Source organism: Pleuronectes platessa, chromosome 10, assembly GCF_947347685.1.
Source record: "Pleuronectes platessa chromosome 10, fPlePla1.1, whole genome shotgun sequence".
Lineage (NCBI taxonomy): Eukaryota > Metazoa > Chordata > Actinopteri > Pleuronectiformes > Pleuronectidae > Pleuronectes > Pleuronectes platessa.
The window spans coordinates 3,731,534-3,754,231 of record NC_070635.1 but is presented as its reverse complement, the minus strand read 5'-3'; the positions used below and the strand labels follow the sequence as shown (position 1 = coordinate 3,754,231).

Below are 22,698 nucleotides of genomic sequence, written 5' to 3'. Positions count from 1 at the left end.
AGTAATAATATCCAATTAAAACACCAATAAACAATATATTATCGTATATTTTCATTACGATTGCAGTATTTTTATGTTATAGTTGCTCATTGTGGAGCCAGATTTACATCATCACTGCATCTTACTTATAAGTTAATTTCATGGTTTGAAGGTAAAATGTCAAAACTATTATTGAGATTATAACTGTAAGCAAATTTGAGAGGTATAAGGAAAACTAAGAAAAGTTACTGTGGATGACTTTAACACAAACAGCTTCACTAAAGGTGAGAGAATATGAAGAGAAAGAGTTTGAAAGATTTGACAACTATAAAAAGGATTGAAATAGATAAAGTATTCATCTTGTGTACACAGCATCATGAACACAACGTTTGTTCAATCCCCTGTTTTATGGAAGTGTTTTAGTTTTTTTTCTGAAGTGAGGAAACGTGAATGTAATGTTCCTGAGTATTCCTCAGCACATTCAGTTCCCGTAAGTGGGAGTGACTTACTGAGTAAAATCTCGGAGGGTCTCTGTGAGAGGAAGAGGAGGAGTGGGTTTACTGAAACCTTCAGTTCTTAGAAAGAGAAGCAGTCGTTGTGATGGTGATGAGAAACTGCTGCTGAGCTCATACGTGACACCGGGACTCAGAAACACACGCTGACCTTCTGGCTTCATGTGTCCGATCAGATCAACGCAAACCATGAATCAAGCAAATCCAGAGAGTTTTTCATCCTCTGGGAATAAAAAAAGAAAACTTCCATTCTTACTTCCCAGTTTCCCTGTTCCACCAAACAACCCCCCGCTCGCCCCTCGCCTCCTCCTTTCTTCCTCTGCCTCTGCACATTCCTGCTGTAACCGAATAAAAACACTGCTGGATCCTCCAGTGTTGAAATCCCAGCCCGAGGGGCCCCGACTCTCCCCTCTCCTCCCCTGGACGTGGCTGAAAGCTTGTGTTTCCCCACGGAGGAGACGAGGCCGGGAGGACAGGAGCTGCGGCATCACCAGCATGAGAGCAAACATGGGTGGCGTCAACATTTGTAAATGTTTTCATTTGTGCAAGAGAAGGACTGGTGTGCACCCCCCCCCCCCCCAAAAAAAGGCAGCTACTTACACATAAACTCCAAGCAGGCGAGGCACTTCCCCACAGCCAGCACAGACCCCTGCATGGACATTTCTCACACAGATCACAGGCACTTTTGAAACTACAGAACTAACTAGTGGGTTAAGTTTGAACCTCTCATCCTGTCCCAGCAGCCCAGTCCGTCCACTGCGAGGTCCCTGCAGCCCCACAGCTTCACTGGGGCTCCCAGGAAGAGGCTTGTCTTGGGTCACTGAGGTTTTTTCCCCAACCCCCTTGCCCGGCAGGAAAAAAAAAAACACACAAAAACTGGGCCAGCACAAGTGGCAACCATCCACTGCTGGGGTGACACTGACCCTGCTGCCAGGGGATTGGTTATTCTGTGCGCTCGGGCTAGTGATGGGCACGTGGCCATGGGGACACAAGAGAGGGAGAGGGGGGGAGAGAAAGAAAGAATGGCACATGGAGACCTAGTTTTATAGAAGAGGCAGAGACGGGGTGTCGGTCGGGACAAAGGTGTGGAGGTGAGAGGGTTTATGAGAAGTTCACTGTGAGGATTTGAGATTCAGGATTAGTGTGTGGAGCTGCGGCTGAATGTGTTGCAATCGAATAATCTTTCTGGAAATAGTGAAAATCACTGCCCCAGTTTATTCCAATGGGAGACATTTCAACAGTCCTGGAGACCTGGAGTCCCAGAGATGATCAGTTTTTCATCATGTAAAACACAGAAAAGGTGCAAATACCGATTTATACAAGTACTGGGGTATGGATTTACTTTCATTATATAATATCACATGGTGAATCAGTGTTTTTTAATAAATAATTTCCTGCTGTATTGCACTTCCTTTTCACACTTAGACTAAACATCTGTTGATAATCCTGATCTGTCTGTAGGTAAAATGATTTTAAAACTAGTAAACTAGTAAATTATTATTTCTCATTTCACGATCCACTTATTTAACGGCTACAACTGTCAAACCCCATTTGGTATAAATGGTAAATAGTGAAATTCATCTTTGTTAATATTCAGACTTTACCTTTTCTATTACACAATTATTTTAATATTTAATTTAAATTAAAATTATGTTTATTCACTGTGAACTCTACTCATGTTCATAATAAGACCGTAATGTGTGATCTTCAGGAAATGGAAAGTTATGATTCTAGCACATTTTAACAACTTTTAATACATTACCACATCACCTGATTACAAACTATCATCACAGCTGAATAATTTGCTCTGGTCAGTTTATCGGGAAACAAGTCGACACACAGGCAGCTGCTCCCCCCCCCCCCACAGCCACAGGAACATTAAACAACCGGAGGTCGAGCAGCACAGAGAAACGATGAGCACAAACAAGTCAGCATCTTATGAGTTTCTTTTTATTGTTCAATGCATGGCCACACACACATATACTGGTTTTAATTTTTGCACTGTGCATCATGGGACAGTCACTATGGAGATGGTGATGTAGATGGGATACATTTAGGAGTTTACAGGGGTCCAAACACAACCCACATTCCTCAGGGAAACTCAGCCGGCCCTCTCTCTTCAGAGTGTCCGTGATGACGAGCTACAACATGAAGCTCCTCGGCTCCTCCCCCCTCCCTCGGCTCCTCCCTCCCTCCCGCCTCCCTCCAACATGACACCATGATAAATAAATCAGAATTCAAGATTTCCTTCTTCCGATCTGACGAAAAAACGACCCTTTCAATTTCCCTTAAACATTCTTCCATACGTCGTTCAAATTTGGCTTACAAAAAGCAAAATAAACATCATTTGGGTACAAAAATAAAATCCAAATTAAAACCTTCGACAGGGCGGAGCCTGTCGTGTTTTTTTAATTCCTTTTCTCTTCTCAGACAGAGATAGCACGATACATACATCACTGGTCACAAAAGGTACACTGCAAAGAAAGAAAAATAACAAAACCTAATTATTTTTAAAAAGCCACGTAGGAAAGAAACCGATTCCGAAGAGGTGTACGTCTGTCTTCCTCAACCTCTCCGGCCTTTGAGCTACGAGACCCCCGGTTTGTTTTTGACGGCTCGAGACCTCATGTCAGGTGGACAGAGTGTGTGTGTCCTCGAGCTCCAAGCCGACTTCATACAACCCCCGACTTTACGAAACGCAGCCCCGCCAGACCCGCACATTCATGACCCTGTTTCTCAAATACAGACTGAAGGGAAGGGGAGGAGGGAACAGAAATCCAAACCACGGCTCTAAATATCTATATGGATCATCTGAGCGTGTGTTGATGTGTGTGCGCGGTTTCTCTCTCGACACGTATGTACTCGTTTGCTAACATTTACAGTGTATTCCTGGTTAGGGTGTGAACCAGGGGCACTTCAAAGTTGTGTAGCATCCCCCCACTGTTTCCTCACCCCGGCCACTAGGGGTCACTCTTTATGTTTAGGATTGGAAGTGGGAGATCTGCTGTTCTTTATCTTATCGCGCCGGTTCGCCCGCGTGTCTCTGCCGTATTATTTATTTTTTTACTCCGCGGAATTTTCTTTTCCAGCTCTCTAAGCTTTGACTCTTTTCCTTCGATCCATCTTTCTTTTGTTGTTTTTTTTTTCCTTTTGGAGACGCAGATACACACAGAGCAAAAGAGTGGGAGAGAGAGAGGGAGCGAGTGTTGTGATCGATTCAGCTATTCGCAGCACCGACAGCTGCCCCCCCCAAGTCCTCTCAGCCGATCTCCTTCCACTGCCGGTAGAACTCCACGATGTTCTTCAGCTCCATGCCCGCCGAGCTCGCCGCCGTCACCGCCGCCTGAGAGAAAGAGAGAGAACACACACAAACTTGCAAATGGTTCCAGATGAAATAAAAAACATTCACTCAATATTTTCATAGTATTCAGTGATTGTTTATTCTTTACAGCCGATACAAATGTTAGAAACAAAGAGGACTCAGGTCTGAACTACCTGTGTTTAAAACTAAGGTCCCTCTCTCCTCTCCTCATTAAATCAGATGCTACATCATAAACTTATTTTCGGAAGTACAATAACTTCCTTTAATACTTTAAACTATCACAATGAGGACATCACTGCAGAAGCTGAAGTTTAAGTGTGTTTGGGTTTGATGGTAGATGACCGTGGAGTGACTGACCTTCATGGCGGCTGACTGACTGCAGAGCTCCTCCACCTGCTGGCCGGTGAGGATCGTCACCATGCCGGCTGTGTCTTCATCTCCGTTGTTCTGGGAGACTGTTAACTGACGACAGCTGTCCACCATCTTGTACAGATGCCTGCAAATACGGAGGAGGACCAGTCAGAGTCTAAATCATACAGTGAAAAGTGTTAGAAGAACAAACAGGAGAGCGGCGAGCAAGTTTTTATTTACCAGGCTTCCATGTCCTGCCGTTTCAATTTGTCTCTTTCAAAACTTCGACCAGACTCCTTCTGGCAACGTATGTACCTGAAGAAAAACATCAAGAACATTTAAGAAAACCTCAAGCAGAGAGATATGACAAGATATGACAAGAAACTGAGGTAAGAAGTGAGGAGCACAGAAACAAACCTGTTGCCTTTGCGGAATTCAGACTCCAGGAAGCGGATCCCATCCCTCGCGCCGGGAATTTCCTTCTTCAGTCGGTCGAGTCCGTCAATTACTACAACACAGAAAAAGGTTAAGTACCTGAGCAGGTGTTTGTGAACAGGTCATTACATTCAAAGCTGGAACTACAAATGCTTATTTAAAATGTGTTCTAATGTAGAAAACGTTCATTCAGGGCCTCATCATTGCAGTGATTGTAAACACACATTAAGCAAACACATCACCCTCTCCTGCTGCTCAGCACAGACAGGGGAGGAGTCACTGACCTGTCCGCGGGATGATGATAATGAAGCAGCCGCTGCCGGCCAGCTGGCGGATGAGGTTCAGGTGGTGGCAGAGAGCAGCTGCGTCTGGCACCAGGTACGGAGACATGGACGACTGGGCCTTGGGCTGCTGGAGGCTGCCCTCTAGCTGCGACACCTCCAACTGCAAGGATCGGACAGACATAGAAACTCAGCAGCTGATGATGGCTGATAAATGTGAGATATGAGGCTTCTGCTACAGCCTCTAACTTAAGTGAGATGGATCCTGGGTGGATTACACCACACACAGAAATGTATATTGAATAAAATAAAAGTTTTTCAACATCTCTCAAATGTATGCCGAGTGTGATGACAGACACACAACTGTGCCTATGCTGTGTTACTGCTCAGTTTCAAATGTAAACCCAGAAGTGAACAAAGAGTGAGGATGTATTAACCTGGAGTCGAAGCTGAGCCATGTCCCTCATCAAGCGATTTCGACGAGCCTCCTCCTCGGCCTGGACAAATCAAGATGAAGAACAGAAAGTCAACATCCAGTGTTCTTGCTTTAAACACATGTAAAACGTCTTTTGGTTCCAGCTCATTCATTAAACATCAATCACAGTTATTTAAGTCAAAAGTTACATAACACATTTCTACAGTTGCAGGCCCCCTGTGGTGGCTCTGTTCAGACGTCACTCACCATTCGGAACTGGGCCTTTGCCTGCTGCACCAGGTTGTCCTGCTCCGATTGGCTGATGCTGGTGAAGATTCCCGCCTCCGGGTTGAAGTGCAGCACGTTGCCCTGGAGATTTGTCAGGAAGTGGCCGAAGCTACGAATGCAACAAACTCGCACGACACACTGAGGAGAGAGAGACGGAAGAGAATGATTTTATTATTTTAAGAACAGCTTGAACAACTTGTATTTATTCTAGCAAAACAGTTATAATCAGGGTTTCAGCAAACAATTATTTCATCATCAATGTATTTGCAGAATATTTTCTTGATCGATAAATACATTTATAAATTGTTTTTGACTTAACGTACAAAGGTGATGTTAACAAACTGTTTTTTTTCTGCATGTCCAACAGACCAAAACCTAAAATATTTAGTTCTCTATTAAATTAGACAAAGAAAAGCAGCTTAAACGATTAACTGATGATGAAAATAGCTGTTAATTATCTGTTGATCCACTAATCACTGCACCTCCAGCCGCAATAGTTGAGCCGATTTGAATAAATCTGTTGGAAATGTTAGTTGAAGCCTTATAAATATATGTTTATATAACAAACTGGACAATCACCACAGACTAACGGCACTAGAATTTATAAAGAGAATCTATAAAAGCCGAGTCCTGTGAGTTCTTACCTCCTGCAGGGGGCTGAGGGACGGGTTGCGGTGAGTAAAGTCGAGGCGACGGTGAGCGACGCTGAGCGCAGGCAGGTGTCGCAGAGCCAAGTCCTCGGGCAGCAGCAGACTCTGGACCAGCCCGGGCTGCTCACACTCACTTAACAGCTGTGTCACCTCTGCATTCAGACCAAGCTCTGTGAAACACACATGGAACGAGATTCAGAGGAAGACAATCACACGAGGAGAAATATTCAGTGTGAAAGATGTAAAGTGAGTCAGCAGAACACGGAAGAGATCAGAGCTGATGTGAACACAATACATAAACTAACAACTACTACATGAACAAATATATATAAAGAAATTAGTAAAGGTAAACAAGGTAGAAAGTACCTGCACAGATACACAATATCGTTTCAGGACAAATTCTAAAACGATATTAGTTAAAAAAAAATACAAACATGGAATTTACAGGGGCAGACTGAAGGAACAAAGAAAGGTGTAATACACAGGTGAATGAAATCTCACCTGAGTTAATTAGAAATTCAGTAAATACAAATTTGTATTGGTAATTAAGTCTACACACGTGTGTACAAGGATATAAAAACCAACAGTTTTGTGTATGTCTGAAGGTTTGTCGAGTCTGAATTGGAGCAAAAGCCACACAGCCAAATATTAAAAAGAGATTCAGGATAGGAAACAGTTTTTTCCAGTATCAACAATGCAAATATTTTGTAATACGGACCCAGTGAGCTAGAATCCCTGACTGCTGTTCTGACAACGTATAAATCTCTACACAGAGCAGTGTACCAGGAACTCACCAGCCTCGAGCATCTTGCTGCCATCTGGAAGCAGGTTGAGCAGCACAGACAGTCGGTTCCACAGACTCTGAGAACTCTGCAGAGAAAACAGTGGATCACAGTTGGATAAATAAACAGCTGAGTCGCCGGAGATTCACGTTCAAAGCAGGAGGTGCTGCTCCCTTACCTGCGCACACATGAGGATAATATCAGTGTTGGTCCTTAGCCAGTCAATGAACACTTTCACCACTTGGATCAACCCCTGATTGGTCAAGATCTCCAGCTTCTCCAAGAGGGTTTTCTCGCTATGCACTGACGGAGCGCTGTGCTGACTATCCTCTGAATCAGAGTCCAGGTCTGAGGGAAAAGGTGAAACAAAAATTAAGCAAACAATATCTTTCATTGGCACAGGAAAGCTAAAGGTTAAATATACAATGAAAAGCAGGATACCATGTTCATTGGTTCCGTTGGCAGTACCAGGGTTCATGTCACAGGGGGATTCTCCAGCAGGAGGAGGAGGGGGAGGAGTCTCTTGCGAGGGGGGAGCAGAAGCGTCAGTAGGGGTGGGATTACCCGAGGAAGATGAAGCTTGAGGTCTCAACAACATGTTGCTGAAGGTCGGTGCCAGCCGGAAGCAGCGCTTGGACTGGAATAGCTGCGAGGACATGGCCTGGAGGTTACTGCTAATGCTGGAGTCACTGGGAATGAGGGGCCCGTTGGTGGTGGGAGGAGTATCAGCGTCCCTGTCGCCTCCTTCTTCCTTGGGTGGCTCTTGGTCTTCCTCCTCCTCCTGGTGCTCCTGGGCCTGAGCCTCCAAGTTGTCTGCGCTCTCTGCGTCTTCAATGTCTTCCAAATCAGATCGAGACTCCTGGCTGTTCATGTCCGAGTCCGTCTCCACATCAAACGCCGTTCCTCCTTCCTCCTCCTCCTCTGAGCCGCTGCCCCAGCTCCCCTCCTCAACCTGGGGGCCTTTCTTAGCCTCCTTCCTGACAGTGGAAGAATTGAGGGCGGTTCCTGTCACAGTGCCACCTGTTGAATCAGCACCGCCACCCTTCTCTTCTTCATCGTCTTCTTCATCTTCACTCTCAAAGCCTTCGCTTAGGTCGCTCTCGTCCTCTCCTCGAGCGTCCTTGCGGGCAACGCGGCGTCGGCGGAGTCGAGACAGACGAGTGTACTTCTTCTTCTGCCTCTGTTTGTCTTCCTCTGACTTGCGCTGTTCCTCCACGCTGCTTTCCTTTTTGGCACCGACCCTTTCACAGCCATCTGCAGCTTTCGCCGCCTCCTCCTCTTCATCATCTTCCTGCTCCAGAGAGCCATTCTGCAGAGGCTTCTCCTCAGAGTGCTCCGTCGGTGGAGCTGCCAAATCTTTGTCCGGTTCATCTAGACAAAAATATAACATTTCACATATTTAAGATTTCATTTAGTTTGATTCTAAAAGACACTCCATAACCTTTCTCTACTAAAAAGAAATTTCACATAACAAATCAAATGTTCTCAATAGGGTTATTCTTAAAAGAGCTCGTCAGACAGAGTCAATACATATGTTCAACTTTAAATTGCTGTTGACAGCCACCTGAGCCAAGAACATTGTAATGAGATGGAAACTTCCCATCCTGCAGCAGTTGTCCCAAAAGAATTCAAACCACAAAGGGCTGCACTTAAATCCTCAAAGATGTTGCTGATGAGGAGGAATTGGGATTGATGCATTGATCTATGCAGGAGACACAGGCTGGGAGAATTCCTGTATTGTGCTGACTTGTGAGGATTTTCTTTTTAGAACTATCTTGTAGTTCAGCGTTCCCACACCACTTAAACATCACCTCAAAATGACCTTTCCAGGACTTTTCCAGATCAATATTTCCCTCAAATACAAGGGCCAAACACAGGATAGTATGAGACACGCATCAAGGTTGATTATAGTAACTATGCAACTACTTGAAGAAGCTCCAGAATTTTACAGTTACAGCAGTTTGTTGCCATCTTCAAACTTGAATGTTCGCACAGTAAGGACTTTCACAAATGAAGAATGAAGCTCCGGACAGATTGCTGAATCGCCAAACCTTTTAGATGACGAGTGACGCAGAATGCAGGTGAAGGACGTAACGTATAAAACCCGCTGCGGAGGTCCCTTTCCAAGTTCTTCCATCTGTTTCCTGACACGTCTTTTTCATATATTTGTATATTCTATTTGTTTTCTTTCAGTAGAAACCCCGGAGAACATCTGAAGCCTCTGCATATGTAGACGGCGTTTTCATCTCTCACCTGTGGCGTCAGTTTGAAGAGGAGGCACCTGGCTCTCCGCTTCCTCCAGTTCCGCCTGCAGCCGGATGTTCACGTGGTTCACCAGGTGGGAGAACAGGGCCAGAGTGAAAGCTATGGATGCACTGTACTGCTTCGATCCTAATGACACAACATACCAACAACTGTTAGAACCCGGACAATAAATGATTAAATTAAGGTAGTTATCAAATTTCAAAGCTGTACTTCTTCAGATTTGTATTCCTTAATTGTTTCAGAACATGTTGCCTGTTGGATACAGTGATTTAGCTTGTTCCATTTATATGCATTTATCTGTTAAGTAAAACAGCATAAACTTAATATGATGTTTGTCCTTCAACGTCCCCACAGACATACTGAAAATATACAAATAGTGTAATCAGTGAGCGGACACCAACCTCCCCTCTTCAGGCTGTGCACCACCATCAGACAAGTGACCACCATCTTGAAGACGAGGGTGTCAGGCAGCACGGGGCAGGAGCTGTCGGCGTGCTGCTGCTCCTCCTCTTCCTCGCTGATGGAGTGGCGGGTGCCACCCTGTGGTTGAGGCGGCAGGTAGAACATCACCAGGTTGAAGTCCTCCAGCACCGACTGGCAGAGCGACGTCAGCTCCGTCTCCATCAGACTACAGTGGGAAACAACACAGTGAGGCAATGAAGTAAACACAATTTAACAATGACCAATGTTAAGATTCAGATTTAGGAGAGAATGTACAGAAGATTGACAAGGTTGTATTATGTGCTTATTTTTGCTGCATGTAATATTTATTCTTATACAATATAAACAATTTACTTGGAATCACTATGTTGTGACATGTCGGTTCATAGTTAACAAATTCAAATATTTGACACTGGAACACCTTTAAATACCAATAAAATGATTACAGATTAAAAATAGAATCAAAAGGTTTATTTCCACTTTAGACTTTGGTTCTAGAACAGAAGACAAACGGTGTAGAGATGAGTGACGGTGCAGACCCTCACCTGTTCTTGGGCTGCAGGAGGCTCTGGAGATACATGAAGCTCACCAGGAGACGCTTAATGTCTTTAGATCTGTTGAGAAAAAAATACAATTTTATAGACAATATTTTTATCAATCAAATTCAGCTTTTTTTTCTTGACCAAAGTAGAGAAATACTATTTTTCAAGCATTGTTAAGAATGTCTCTAACTCAGGGGAGTTAATTATTTGCTCGTGGCGTAATAGTGATTTAAATAATCCTGACAGTAAATAAACTGTTAATTAACCATTAGTCCCAGTGCAGCTTAATGAGTAATCCTACTCAAGTGTCACTGGAATACTTTTGGACACCAGCATGGAAAAGCCACGAGAAAAAAAAAATTATCTATACTTCCAGAATAACAAAGCATCATCTGCTGAAATGTTTATTTGACACTCTTCTTTTGTTTTTTATTCCCATTGAGCAATTCCACATTCTCTCCTTAAACAAACTAATTTCCCCACAGGGATCGTCAATCATCTAATCCCATCTGCAGCAAGATTCTGCTTCATCCCATCAACGGCTAGAGAGCCTTTGTGATTAAAAAGGCGAGAACACAAGTCGGTAATTACATAAGGCTCCAGATATCAAGTGGGACTAGATTAAAAATTACTCTGGGGTGGCAGAACAGTGAAGTCAGAATATTCTGTTTATTTCAGACTGATCATCAGAGATTCCACTGCTGACCAGGGAGGCTCATTATTTAAGGATGGCCATTATTCTTGAAATCGAATTTAATTTGTTTCAAACACATTTGGGCTGAGTGGGTTTACTAGGAACCAAAATACAAGGGAGAGCATTTAATGAGGGCAAGAAGAATAAACAAACTATCACTCTATAAAAATATCCTGTAATTCTTTCTCACCTTTGCCGGGATGGAGACAGCTTCTTCATTTCCTGCTTCTTCACTTGATGGTACATCTTGGCAGCTTTGTCAAACAGACGCTTCAGGTTGCCATAGGCGCCCTCGAAGGGGGATTCTGATTGGATGCTAAAGCACACAAGAAAATATCTGTTAGGACTCATAATTTATCAGATTTGGTAATTTTCGAATATGACTTGTAAAGGTAAATAAGCATTCTTCACCAGCGTAGGTAGTAGTAGGTCGCTTCAACGTTGTAGAACTTGCTCCCTGCCAGTGTTCCCAGTTGATTAAAAGGCATTCCTTTAGACAGGTGGACGAAGAAACCAGTTAATATTTATTTTTGAGTTACCTGAAGTGGACTGAGAATTATTAGGTAATGCTCAAAGGTCAATCTGTAACAAAATATCAAACTATTCTTTTAAGTAGTTTTGAAAAAACTCGACGTATTTGCTAAATTACTTCCAGTTGTGTAAACATTATGGATATAGATTCACGTCCTTTCTTTCTCTATTGAACATTTTAATTTACCATGTTTGCTTTGTGTTTTTATTATCCTATGGTGTGTGATTAGTTCAGTGTTCAGAGGTTTTATATAACAGTCACTCACCCACATGTGGCATGACAGACAGGGCCTGATGGTAAAACCTCTCTGCCAGCTGCTCAGCCTCCACTCCGGCAAGTTCATTCTGGTAACGGGCTGCAGAGCAAGAAACATTACAAAGTTAAAATCAAAAAATTGATTTTAAGAGGGACACTTGGTTTTATATGGGTGAAAAATACCTGTTTATGAAATGTCAGTGCACAGAAATGCAGAATTTTAACTCCAGCAATGTTCAGTTCAATAATGTATAATCAAAATACCAATATCTCTGTATTTCATAAGTCTAAACAGCCGCCTGCCAGTTATACCGAAGCCAAAACTTCCCACGCTGAATGACACACATGCTGTCTCACAACTCTACAAGCTGGCGAGAGAGAGAGAGAGGAGTTCACTGCATATTTTATTATCTTGTTATTACCTAAATCTCCGAGGTAGACCAGACAGCGATGACAGGCCATCTGTGCCCATTCCATCTCCTTGGGGGTGGCCGACACTGGCTTCTTTCGACCTGCGAGGGACAATTACACAAAGCATTTTTTTGGTTATACATTTCATTTTGTTGATGCACTTATCTAGAATGCTTTGGAGTTATGCAAGAGCAGAACACGGTTAAATTCCAGCAAAGCAACATAAGAGTCGCCATTTTTGGACACAGAATCCATATGTGTCTCTAAGATTTGAACAAGCAGACAGCCTGTTCCATACGTGTAAATGTTACAGATCCATCCAACAAACATTAAGTTAGTGATTAGATAATAAGTTGCGACTCGTCTGTTCTCCATCTCTGCAAGAATTTGCGCAACTGACCGATGAGTGGATCTGTGACGTGGGTCCAGTCGATGCACTCCTGCAGCTCCAGCTGGTAGTGGGACTGGATGTAGAGCAGCAGGTGTTGGTAGAAACCCACGCCGGCGATCAGATGTGTACGGTACGCACACTCCAAAGCACTGCGACTATGGATGTGCTACAGCAAAGAGAAGAGAAAGAAAAACTAAAATATTAAAAAGGGATGATCAGCACGCACAGCTTAGTCAGACTTTTGTAGTGGAACAGGTACGTAGAAAATGTAAACAAACATGTTTATAAACAACAAATCCGCTGAGAAATTATTTAACTACATTTGATATTAGTATTAATGTACAATAGCAGAGAAAAGTGAAATTTTTTTGGGGATATAAGTTTTTCTCTGAGTGAACCAATGCATAACATGTACACTCTTTGTACTTTGTGAGGCACTTTACAGTCGAGTGACCAGCAAATGGCGATGTCATGTTAGATTTGACCTTTAAGTTGAAGACATGGTGTCAAGCCAGCTAACAACCACTAAAGCCCCAGCCCCACTCACCTTCTTGTTGGTCTTGATGACCTGGATGACCTCGTAGTAGACCTTCCTCCACAGCAGCTCCTCAGCCTTACGGCCGTAGTCGACAGGATGGAGAAACATCAGTTTTACACAAAGCTCCCTCAGCCTAAAAAAAAAAACCCACACAGAAACACAGATTCACTCACATGCTTGAGTTCGGGAGGAAGTTGGATCACCGGTTTGACAAGTGGACCAATGAGTCAACCGAGTGTCACACAAAGAGGCGGGGCTACGCAGGAACTGAGAAACAGGATTTTTCTGAAGCTGGTTTCAAGTTCTCATGTGTGATTATTTTTACGCTTTCCACTTTAATACTGTAAAATGACAGTGGAGCTAACATACACACAGTAGACAGTTTACCAGGTGCAACCAGCTATTCTCCAATGCCAGAGAGGATAATAAAAACAACGTGATAATACCATCAACCTCATCTTGGTCTGAGGTACCAGTATGACCACAGCTCTCACACTAAACTGTTTTGGAGGCATGTGAAAACTGATGGATAAACCCTTTAAATACTGGTGTAAAATCATCCCATAGAGCTTGGGGTGATGATTTAAAAACGTTATATTTGCGCCAACAATCCAAAACACAAAGATATTCTGTGTACTGTTTATGACAAAGAAGAAAAAATACTGTAGAAGCTGAAACAAGCAGACGTTTTGCATCTTTTTTAGTAGCTGCTCTTAAATAATCAGTCCAACTGATGAATCTGCTCATTGATTAAACTCTACATCTTGCAGTCTTGACCTGACTGCCGGGCCATCAAGGGAAATTGTAGAATGCAGATGTAGGCTGAAATTGACATTGCTGTACAGTGATTAAGCAGGATGAGATACTATCTACGGTTTCTGTCTGCGCAGACACTTTAGGTTGTTTCTCACATTTAAGTGATACTTCCTCTTTCTGTGCTTTCTCTTTTTGTTTGTTCTATTGCAGTTCTGTCCGCCCTGGGAGAGGATCCCTCACATGTGGCTCTCTCTGGAAGTTTCTACGTTTCCCCTGTTAACAGGGTTTTATGTTGGTGGTTTGTCCTTACTCTTGTTGAGGGATAGAGAACTTTACACCTTGTTAAACCCTGTGAGAGAAATTGTTGAAGCAGAGAAACAGGGTATGTGTGTATCTAGGTATCTGAGGATGAACCTTTCCAAATCATCAGAATATCCGTCTGTGTTTCTAAAGGACCTTCTAGGTTTCTCAAACGTCTCCAGTTAAAGGTTCAGTGTGTAGAGTAGAGTTGTATCTAGTGTTGAAGTTGCATGTTGCAGCTGAATACCTCTTTAACCTGAGGGGTACATGTGAGAAGGGGGAGAACCTGTGGAAACCTTCAGAGGTCATAAAAGCTTAAAAAGGGTCTTTAGTTTGTCCAGTGGGTCACAAACTGGGGTTGGATTTGAAGTGGACACACAATAAGACATGCAGGCAATAGACCAACTCCACATTAGTGAGCCACTGTGATTTGAGGAAGACTGATGCAGATGTGCAGGGGACAGATGGACAGATGTTTCTCATGCACGCTGCTGGACGTACTTGTTGCGAAGGCTGATGTTCTCCGGCTTGAAGACCTCCCTGTAGGACGCTTTGCTGCCGATGATCACATCCAGTTTGTGCACGGACTCCACCACAGCCCTGGGTAACGGTTGGCAAACACACAGTACATTAGCATAGTGACAAAGCTAAACATTTACAGGTTGATAGAAGAGGGACGTCAGGCGCGAGCAGCCACATGCAGCTCAGTTTCATTTCTCCAGAACAAAGACAGCAGCGGCTGGTGCAGCTGAATGACCCACATCACAGCGACCATGACACACTGACCTGCTGCGGAACCGAGGAGGGAGCGGAGGGTTTCCTTTTAGTAGCAAAGGGCTAAGTTAGCTAGCACAATAACGTCCAATTAGCACCTTGGCTAGCTTTGGCCAAAAAACGGCCTCGCCAACTTACCTGTAAAGCCGCTTGATGAGAAGGACCTTCGCCTCTGGCTCGCTGTCCTGTCCCGGTCCGCTCATGTTCGCGGGTATCCGGTGGTTTGTTCCCACGCTCCGGCGCCTGTCCGTCGCGTCCTCCCGCCCTCCGCACTCCCACTTGTCGCGGCCACTCGGGTTCGGCTCCCCCGGCAGTGACAACCGTGTTGATAGCCGGCTAGCTGCTAGCTACCCGGGCAGCGTTAGCTTCCCTCCCCTTCCCTGCGAGTCTCGTTTCGGTTCTCGTGTCCTTTGGCAAGACCCCCCTCTACCCATCCGCTCCGGGGCCCGGGTTGGAGGGGGTGCCGGGTAACTGAAGCTCCTCCCGGTCAGCTGAAGCGCTCCGAGATGCTCCTTGTGTTGTTCCCCGATCCAGCCATTGCTACGAGGGCGGCCATTACTCCTCTCAGGCAGCGACCGCCTGGATATCGCGAGATTTCAGAGCAGTCACGAAAATAAGGTCGTCAGGTCCACATGTGGGAAATAAGACTAAATTAATAATAATAATAATAATAATAATAATAATAATAACAAAAAACATACATTTTCCCCACTTTCGAATTTTCTGCAAAGTTAAATTAATTTGCCTGAAAAAAATTATAAATAATAATAATAATCCTTACAATTTCAATAGGGGCTCCCACTGTCTCCTACCCTATTATTATTTAATAATAATAATTAATAATCAGTTTGATAATGATTAAAATTAAAATACATACAAATTCAATGAGAAACTAGGGCTACGTTGTAGCACTGACGGGCCCGAGCACCCTCACGTTGGAGCCTGTTGCGGTCGGTGGAGAGCGCATGTTGTGCACTGTGGTAAGGATAGACGCTTCACTTCCAGCCAGTTGGATAAGGCAGAGTGGATTAACAAAGTACTTCCTGTTTCATGGCGAATCAGTAGGTGGCGCTATGACTAATGAGGGAATATTGACACAAAGAGCTGTTCAGGCTTGGACTCTGATCAAGAGACAGAGTTTGGTAGTGAAAGGACAATGCAGAGTGAAGTAATGAAAACATCATGTCCTTTGGCAAAGGACTATCATTCGCCGCACATCAATGTTAACACGATTTGAGGAAATGTTACAATTCTGACCTTGATCCAATGATTTGACTGAGCTCTTTTGAGCTGTATATTGTAAAGCAGCCAGGAGCAGTTCATCAAAATATAAAACATGTCACTTCCTGTAGCCATCAGGGGGCGCTTTGTTTTCAAGTCATAATTTCTGTGTAAATGTCATCAAGTCAACTCTTGTGTTACATGTCTAGTTTGGACTTGATTGGACCATCTAGGTCTAAGATACAGAGCCTCACGTTTTGATGGCGTGTAATCAAACTTTGACTCAACACCACGGAGCGACGACAAAGGATCTTTAAATCAGTTTTTATCTCCACCTTGTTGTGATAACACTCATCTCAATTTGAAGTTGATCAGATGAAAGCCCTGGGACAAGTATGTTAAAGTAAAAATGGTGAATATGGTCAAAATGGCCACTATATGAAAAATGGCCGGCTTCCTGTGGTGTTTTTCATAATGTCCCTTGAGACTTTTTTTTATGACTGGTCGCGATACACCTGTGTTCCGATTTTGGTGAAGATCGGTCATAGGGAAACCTAGGGGCTGGTTCCAGGAGGCGCTGCTGAGCCATTTTGCCACGCCCAATTTAAATTACTCATGAATACTAAACTATCCATAGACCTTGAATTTCCTGAAAAGTTTTATTACTTTTTGAGCATGTCTAAATCTTTAAATTTCAATAGGGCCTCCCACCATTCTGCGCTCGGGCCCTAATCATAATATTTCCGTTTATCGTCCTCTGCTCTAATCTCGGTGAGAATTGGTGTAGAAAGTGCTCGTCTTGATTTCCGTGCCGGCCCTTTTTGCGTGGAATCTGCTATCGGGGAAGTTAGGAGACAAGGATCAAAAGCAGCAAGGATGGAGAGAAAATATGAGGATAGAGATAAGATGGAGATAAAAGTCCCGTCTCCCTTTAGTCGTCATGGGGTATGACTCAACAACAAGATGTACAAACAATATCTGTAGTTTTTTTATTTGTAGTTACTGTCACCTCCCCCAGTCTGTCTCCCCACCACGCCCCAAACTAACCCCAAAAACTCAAGACCAGCCAGGTGAGATGACAGCTCACAAAAACCAGGATGAAAAAGCCTAGAGGTCCGGACAACATGGACCCCAAGGTCTTCAAGGTGTGTGGAGCAGCGGTCAGGTGTGTTTCTACATCTATACAACCTTTCGCTGAGACTGCCCAAGATCTGGAAGATATCCTGCATCGTCCCAGTGCTGCAGACGACTTTGGACCGGTGTCCTTAATGTCACCTTTAAGAGGATCGGCCCACCGCACCTCGGGCCCATAGAGTGGAAAAACTCTGATCCCAGCTCTATTTTTTTTTTTTTTTTTTTTAAATAGCCTTGTGTATATATGTAATTATCCCTACTTTGAATACATTTCTATATTTACACATATTTTTTGTCATACTATATTTTTCTCTTGAGCTGCTACTTTCTTTATTAACATCGACCTGCAATGTAAGACCTAAGCATGCACAAGTTTCAAACCCACTAAGAGAAGTAAACTGAACATCTAGTTTTCATTCTAACATCATCAGAAGCAGAATATTAATTCCAGCACTCTATAACAGACAAATAAATATACTGGTGGCATTGTGAACAGTTTAAGGAGCACTCTATATCTCCACTCAGATTGTCATGGCTGTGCCTAAACAAAGGTCAACAAAAATTCTTCAAGTTTATATTTCCTTGAAAAACCCCAAATCTGTATGAATTAGAAAAAACGCTATCGATACCAGTGTCTGTATATTTGTATTTGCATGTGTGCAGGCATACAGCTGATTAATGTATTGTATGTAGGGATATGGCTGTGTACACTTAATAAATATTTAAATTGATAAAAAAATCTGTATCCACAAACATTTTATAGAAGAGAATAAATGTGATATATATAGAGTCTGACATAAGCATACCTGGAAAACCACGAGAACCAAACTGGTGGTGCATGCACCGGCCTAAACTGTGGTTCCATGACTCTTGCATGTGTACATGAGGAACCGTTCTCCGGTTCTGCAGGAGGATCTATCTGATACACTTTCTTGTGCTGCTGAGTCATTTGTGAATTTCCTCCATGGAGAATAAATTAAGGTTCATCTTATCTTACCTTATCTTAAGTACATCAACTTGTGCAAGACATTTTGTTTTTTATTGTTTTATTTGGTGAAATACTTTCATTGTGAGGACATTATATTTTTTTTAGGATGTTTTGAAATGAAATTGTAAATCCCTCCATTAACCTTGACAGTCCTCACAGCAGGTGAAGAAGGTAAAGTCAGCTCAGCTGCTGGGGGATGTTGGCGCCGCTGACCTCTTCTGCTTCCTGCACAACCCCAAAAGGTGACGGACTCTCTTACACAATGAAGCCTTCTTAGGTTTCTCAGGCAGCCCTGTCTCCTTGAGTGTGAGCTCAGTTGTGGAAGCATAAGGTTTATATCTTTGGAAGACCTCATCAGAAGTAGCCCTGAACTTCTCCAGATTTTTTAGGAGAACATTCTTCTTCTCCTTCTCCTCCTGCAGCTCGGTTTTCAACTTCTCCTGGTTGGTTTCATGACTTTGCCAGACCTTGTGATAAGAAGCTTTGAGCTTCTCCAGCTGTTCTTGGAGATTCTTCTTCTTGTTCTTCTCGTCCTGGAGCTCGGTGTCTAACTTCTCCTTGGTGATTGTATGACTTTGGCAGACTTTGTGATGAGAAGTTTTGAGCTTCTCCATCTCTTCTTGGAGATCGTTCTTCTTCTTTTTCTCCTCCTGGAGCTCGGTTTTCAACTTCTCCTGGTTGGTTGCATGACTTTGCCAGACCTCGTGATAAGAAGTTTTGAGCTTCTCCATCTCTTCTTGGAGATCGTTCTTCTTCTTTTTCTCCTCCTGGAGCTCGGTTTTCAACTTCTCCTGGTTTGTTGCATGACTTTGCCAGACCTCGTGATAAGAAGCTTTGAGCTTCTGCATCTCTTCTTGGAGATCGTTCTTCTTCTTTTTCTCCTCCTGGAGCTCGGTTTTCAACTTCTCCTGGTTTGTTGCATGACTTTGCCAGACCTCGTGATAAGAAGCTTTGAGCTTCTCCATCTCTTCTTGGAGATCGTTCTTCTTCTTCTTCTCCTCCTGGAGCTCGGTTTTCAACTTCTCCTGGTTGGTTGCATGACTTTGCCAGACCTCGTGATAAGAAGCTTTGAGCTTTTCCACCTCCTCTTCGAGATCGTTCTTCATCCTCTTCTCCTCCTGGAGCTCGGTGTCGAACTTCTCCTGATTGGTCGCATGACTTTGCCAGACCTCGTGGTGAGAAGTTTTGAGCTTCTCCATCTCTTCTTGGAGATCGTTCTTCTTCTTTTTCTCCTCCTGGAGCTCGGTTTTCAACTTCTCCTGGTTGGTTGCATGACTTTGCCAGACCTCGTGATAAGAAGCTTTGAGCTTCTCCATCTCTTCTTGGAGATCGTTCTTCTTCTTTTTCTCCTCCTGGAGCTCAGTGTTTAATGTCTCCTGGTTGTTTGCAAAACTTTGCCAGACCTCGTGATGAGAAGCTTGGAGCTTCTCCAGCTCTTCTTGGAGATCGCTCTTCTTCTTCTTCTCGTCCTGGAGCTCGGTGTCTAACTTCTCCTGGGTGATTGTATGACTTTGGCAGACCTTGTGATAAGACGCTTTGAGCTTTTCCACCTCCTCTTCGAGATTGTTCTTCATCCTCTTCTCCTCCTGGAGCTCGGTGTCGAACTTCTCCTGATTGGCTGCATGAATTTGGCAGACCTCTTGACAAGAAGCTTTGAGATTCTCAAGCTCTTCTTGGAGAGAGTTCTTCATCTTCTTCTCCTCCTGGAGCTCACGGTTGAACTCCTCCTGGTCGGTTGCATGACTTTGGTAGACCTCCTGATGAGAAGATTTTAGCTTATCCAGCTCTTCTTGGAGAAGGTTCTTTTGAGTCTTCTCCTCCTGGATCTCTGTGTTCTTCTTGGCCAGCAGGTCTATGAGGTACCTTATTTGTTGGGACATACAAATAGAGTTTTGCAGAATCGTTGCAGGGCCTTGAATAGTCCCCACGTTTTGTTGAAAAAAACCTTCCATCACTAGTTTATTCTATTAGTTTTAAATAGAAAGTTAGAATTATTATGGAGAGATTTCTGAGTAAGTTAAAGTTTATTCCCTTCATCTTATTTTGCTATAAAGGACCTATCAATGGAACCTTTAAGATAAAGGAACATGAGCCTTCGATATATAGAACATTGAATGTGTCTTTAATCTTTAACATTAAAGACTCCTTTTCCTTTGCATGTATTTTGGGTCGTTATAACCTTTATGTTGTTTTTATTTATAGGACATAGGCTTTATTGTGAAAGGGAAACAGAGAGAGTGGGGGAGCACATGCATAAATGGCCGCCAATTCTCTTCTTCCGGAACATTCCATTTATTCCTTGATTTCTTTATTTTTACATGTTTCCGTCATATTTCATCACAAAATGCAAAAATCTAGATTAATAATCGTGGATTTCAACACTCCCCTAAATGTATTATTATTCTCATCAAGATCCATGAATTACTTTCTGTGAAATCAGTGAAAATGTAAAATAAATCTTTTGACTCACATTGTTTAAGACAATGAAATAAAACTGTGAATCCACAATTACTGCTGGTTGGAAAAGTCTTAAATATGCAAAACTATTACATACAAAGTCTTAATTATGTTGAGCTATGTCTGAATTATTTTAATGTTCATATATATATATTTGCCAATATATGGGTATATTGGATTTTTTACTCCCAACTATCAACATTAGCATCTGCACCACAAGTCCACATAGGACGGGCTCTCAGGTTTTAGTTTTTGCAGAAGGGGGCGCTGGGATTTTAAGTCACGATTTCTGTTTAGATGTCTTCAAGTCGCGACACTTGTCTTACATGTGTAGTTTGGAGCCGATTGGACCAAATATGTCTGAGATACAAAAGCTCGTGTTTTGATGGCTTTTCATCAAACTTTGACGTCACGCCACGGTCACACGGTATGACAAAAAAATCGATCTTTCAATAACTTTGGATCTCCATTTTGTTGTGATGACACTCGTCTACATTTTAAGTTGATCTGATGAAAGCTCTACGACAAGTACATCAAAGTAAAAAGATGGAATATGACCAAAATGGCCACTAAATCCAAAATGGCGGGCTTCCTGTTGCGTATTTCACAATGGTCCTTGAGGTTTTTTTGTGCATCTGGTCATGATACACAACTATCCTCATTTTCGTGAGGATCAGTGAATGCTAAATGAGGGGCTTTTCCGTAGGTGGCGCTGTTGAGCCATTTTGCCACGCCCATTTCCATTTCTCCAGAATACGTGAATTTTCACCACTTTCTAATTTACTGCAAAGTTTTACAACTTTTTGAGCACGTTGAAAAATGCTCAGAATAATCCTTTCAATTTCAATAGGGCCCGAGGCCTCTCACCGGAGGTGCTCGGGCCCTAATAAAAGTCACTTCATGATGATAAAAAGACCAAAACAAATGAATGTAAGATGGGAAATGGAAGTCGCTTAATATAATAAAAAACAAGATAAAATGAAGTAGCATAAACTGGGGATTAAAAGACGCTGATTATTATATGAAAAGTTGTCACAATATTACATTTAAATGGAAATATTTACTTAAACAATAAAATATATAATAAAACATAATAAGTAAAATACAATATCTTTACATAATTTGGCTTTAACCAGGGGTGTGAGAGATGTGCTCAGATGAAGGCAAATACTTAATAAGCCAATTTGCAAAACTAGTGCTTTTACTTTGATACTATCTATACACTGAAAAGATAGTAAAACTGTAGTTTGTTCCGTAGATGAGTAAATAAAGACAGATGGTTGATGATTGATTGTGACAGAATGATATTTACCAAGAAGAATTGCAGGTCTCTGTGCATGTTCACCATAAACTCTGTTGATGTAATTCCTCTTGTTTGCCAATAGAGGTCTACAAAGATCATAGATTATTTAATTCCAGCACAAACGCCATGTCTGAATCATAGAGAGAGAAAAAGGGTTTTGAGTGACTCTCGCTTCCATAATTGAAAGTATTTTTATCTCCGGACTTTGGAAACTGGTGATTGTCATGTCACGTGTAATCCTATGATTATTTTTAGCACGTTGTCCATCATTTGACATGGCAACTGAAAACATCATTGTTAATTTGATTGTGACATGAAGTGTAACCAATTATGTGTGTGTGTGTATGTGTGTGTGATGCTTGGTGGTGGATTGAGGTGGAACCCGCAGCTCAGTGTGTTCCTCTTACGCAGCACAAATTACCCCATTGCTCCTCCACTGAGCTCTTTTTTTATTTGTAATGCTCCGTCCAAACGCAGAAGTTGCCAACCCACTGAGGAACTGCGAGCGATTAAGTGTAGGAGGAAGAGGATAATTACAAGCTTGCTCTATTCTGTTCAATCCCCCAGCTCCCTGCGGTATCCTGCCTGCCTTCCTCCCAGTCGGCAGCTCAGCAGGGGAGAGAGGGAGGAGATGATCTGCTCAGGAGAAGAGCCACAGACCTGACATGCAGAGGAAATGTG

The 22,698-nt window shown here is 42.9% G+C and overlaps 1 protein-coding gene across 2 annotated transcripts; it reads right to left on the bottom strand.

The window, feature by feature from the left end:
• Positions 1–2,419: 2,419 nt before the first annotated feature.
• smg5 (SMG5 nonsense mediated mRNA decay factor) lies at positions 2,420–15,490 on the bottom strand. Of its 2 annotated transcripts, XM_053432910.1 has the most exons (22): positions 15,053–15,490; positions 14,642–14,740; positions 13,094–13,217; positions 12,556–12,712; positions 12,167–12,256; positions 11,755–11,844; positions 11,369–11,447; positions 11,148–11,273; positions 10,267–10,335; positions 9,682–9,908; positions 9,269–9,406; positions 7,457–8,386; positions 7,194–7,363; positions 7,028–7,103; positions 6,228–6,403; positions 5,563–5,721; positions 5,318–5,377; positions 4,884–5,043; positions 4,582–4,672; positions 4,405–4,479; positions 4,171–4,309; positions 2,420–3,834 (listed from the first exon to the last, which is right to left on the bottom strand). In XM_053432910.1, exons 1-22 carry the CDS (start codon positions 15,115–15,117, stop codon positions 3,751–3,753), a joined length of 3,384 nt encoding a protein of 1,127 aa, XP_053288885.1. In that variant the 5' UTR covers positions 15,118–15,490; the 3' UTR covers positions 2,420–3,750. The 2 variants fall into 2 exon arrangements, with proteins under 2 accessions (XP_053288885.1, XP_053288884.1); XM_053432909.1 differs by lacking the exon at positions 2,420–3,834 and having other exon boundaries at positions 3,880–4,309.
• Between the last annotated feature and the right edge of the window lie 7,208 nt (positions 15,491–22,698).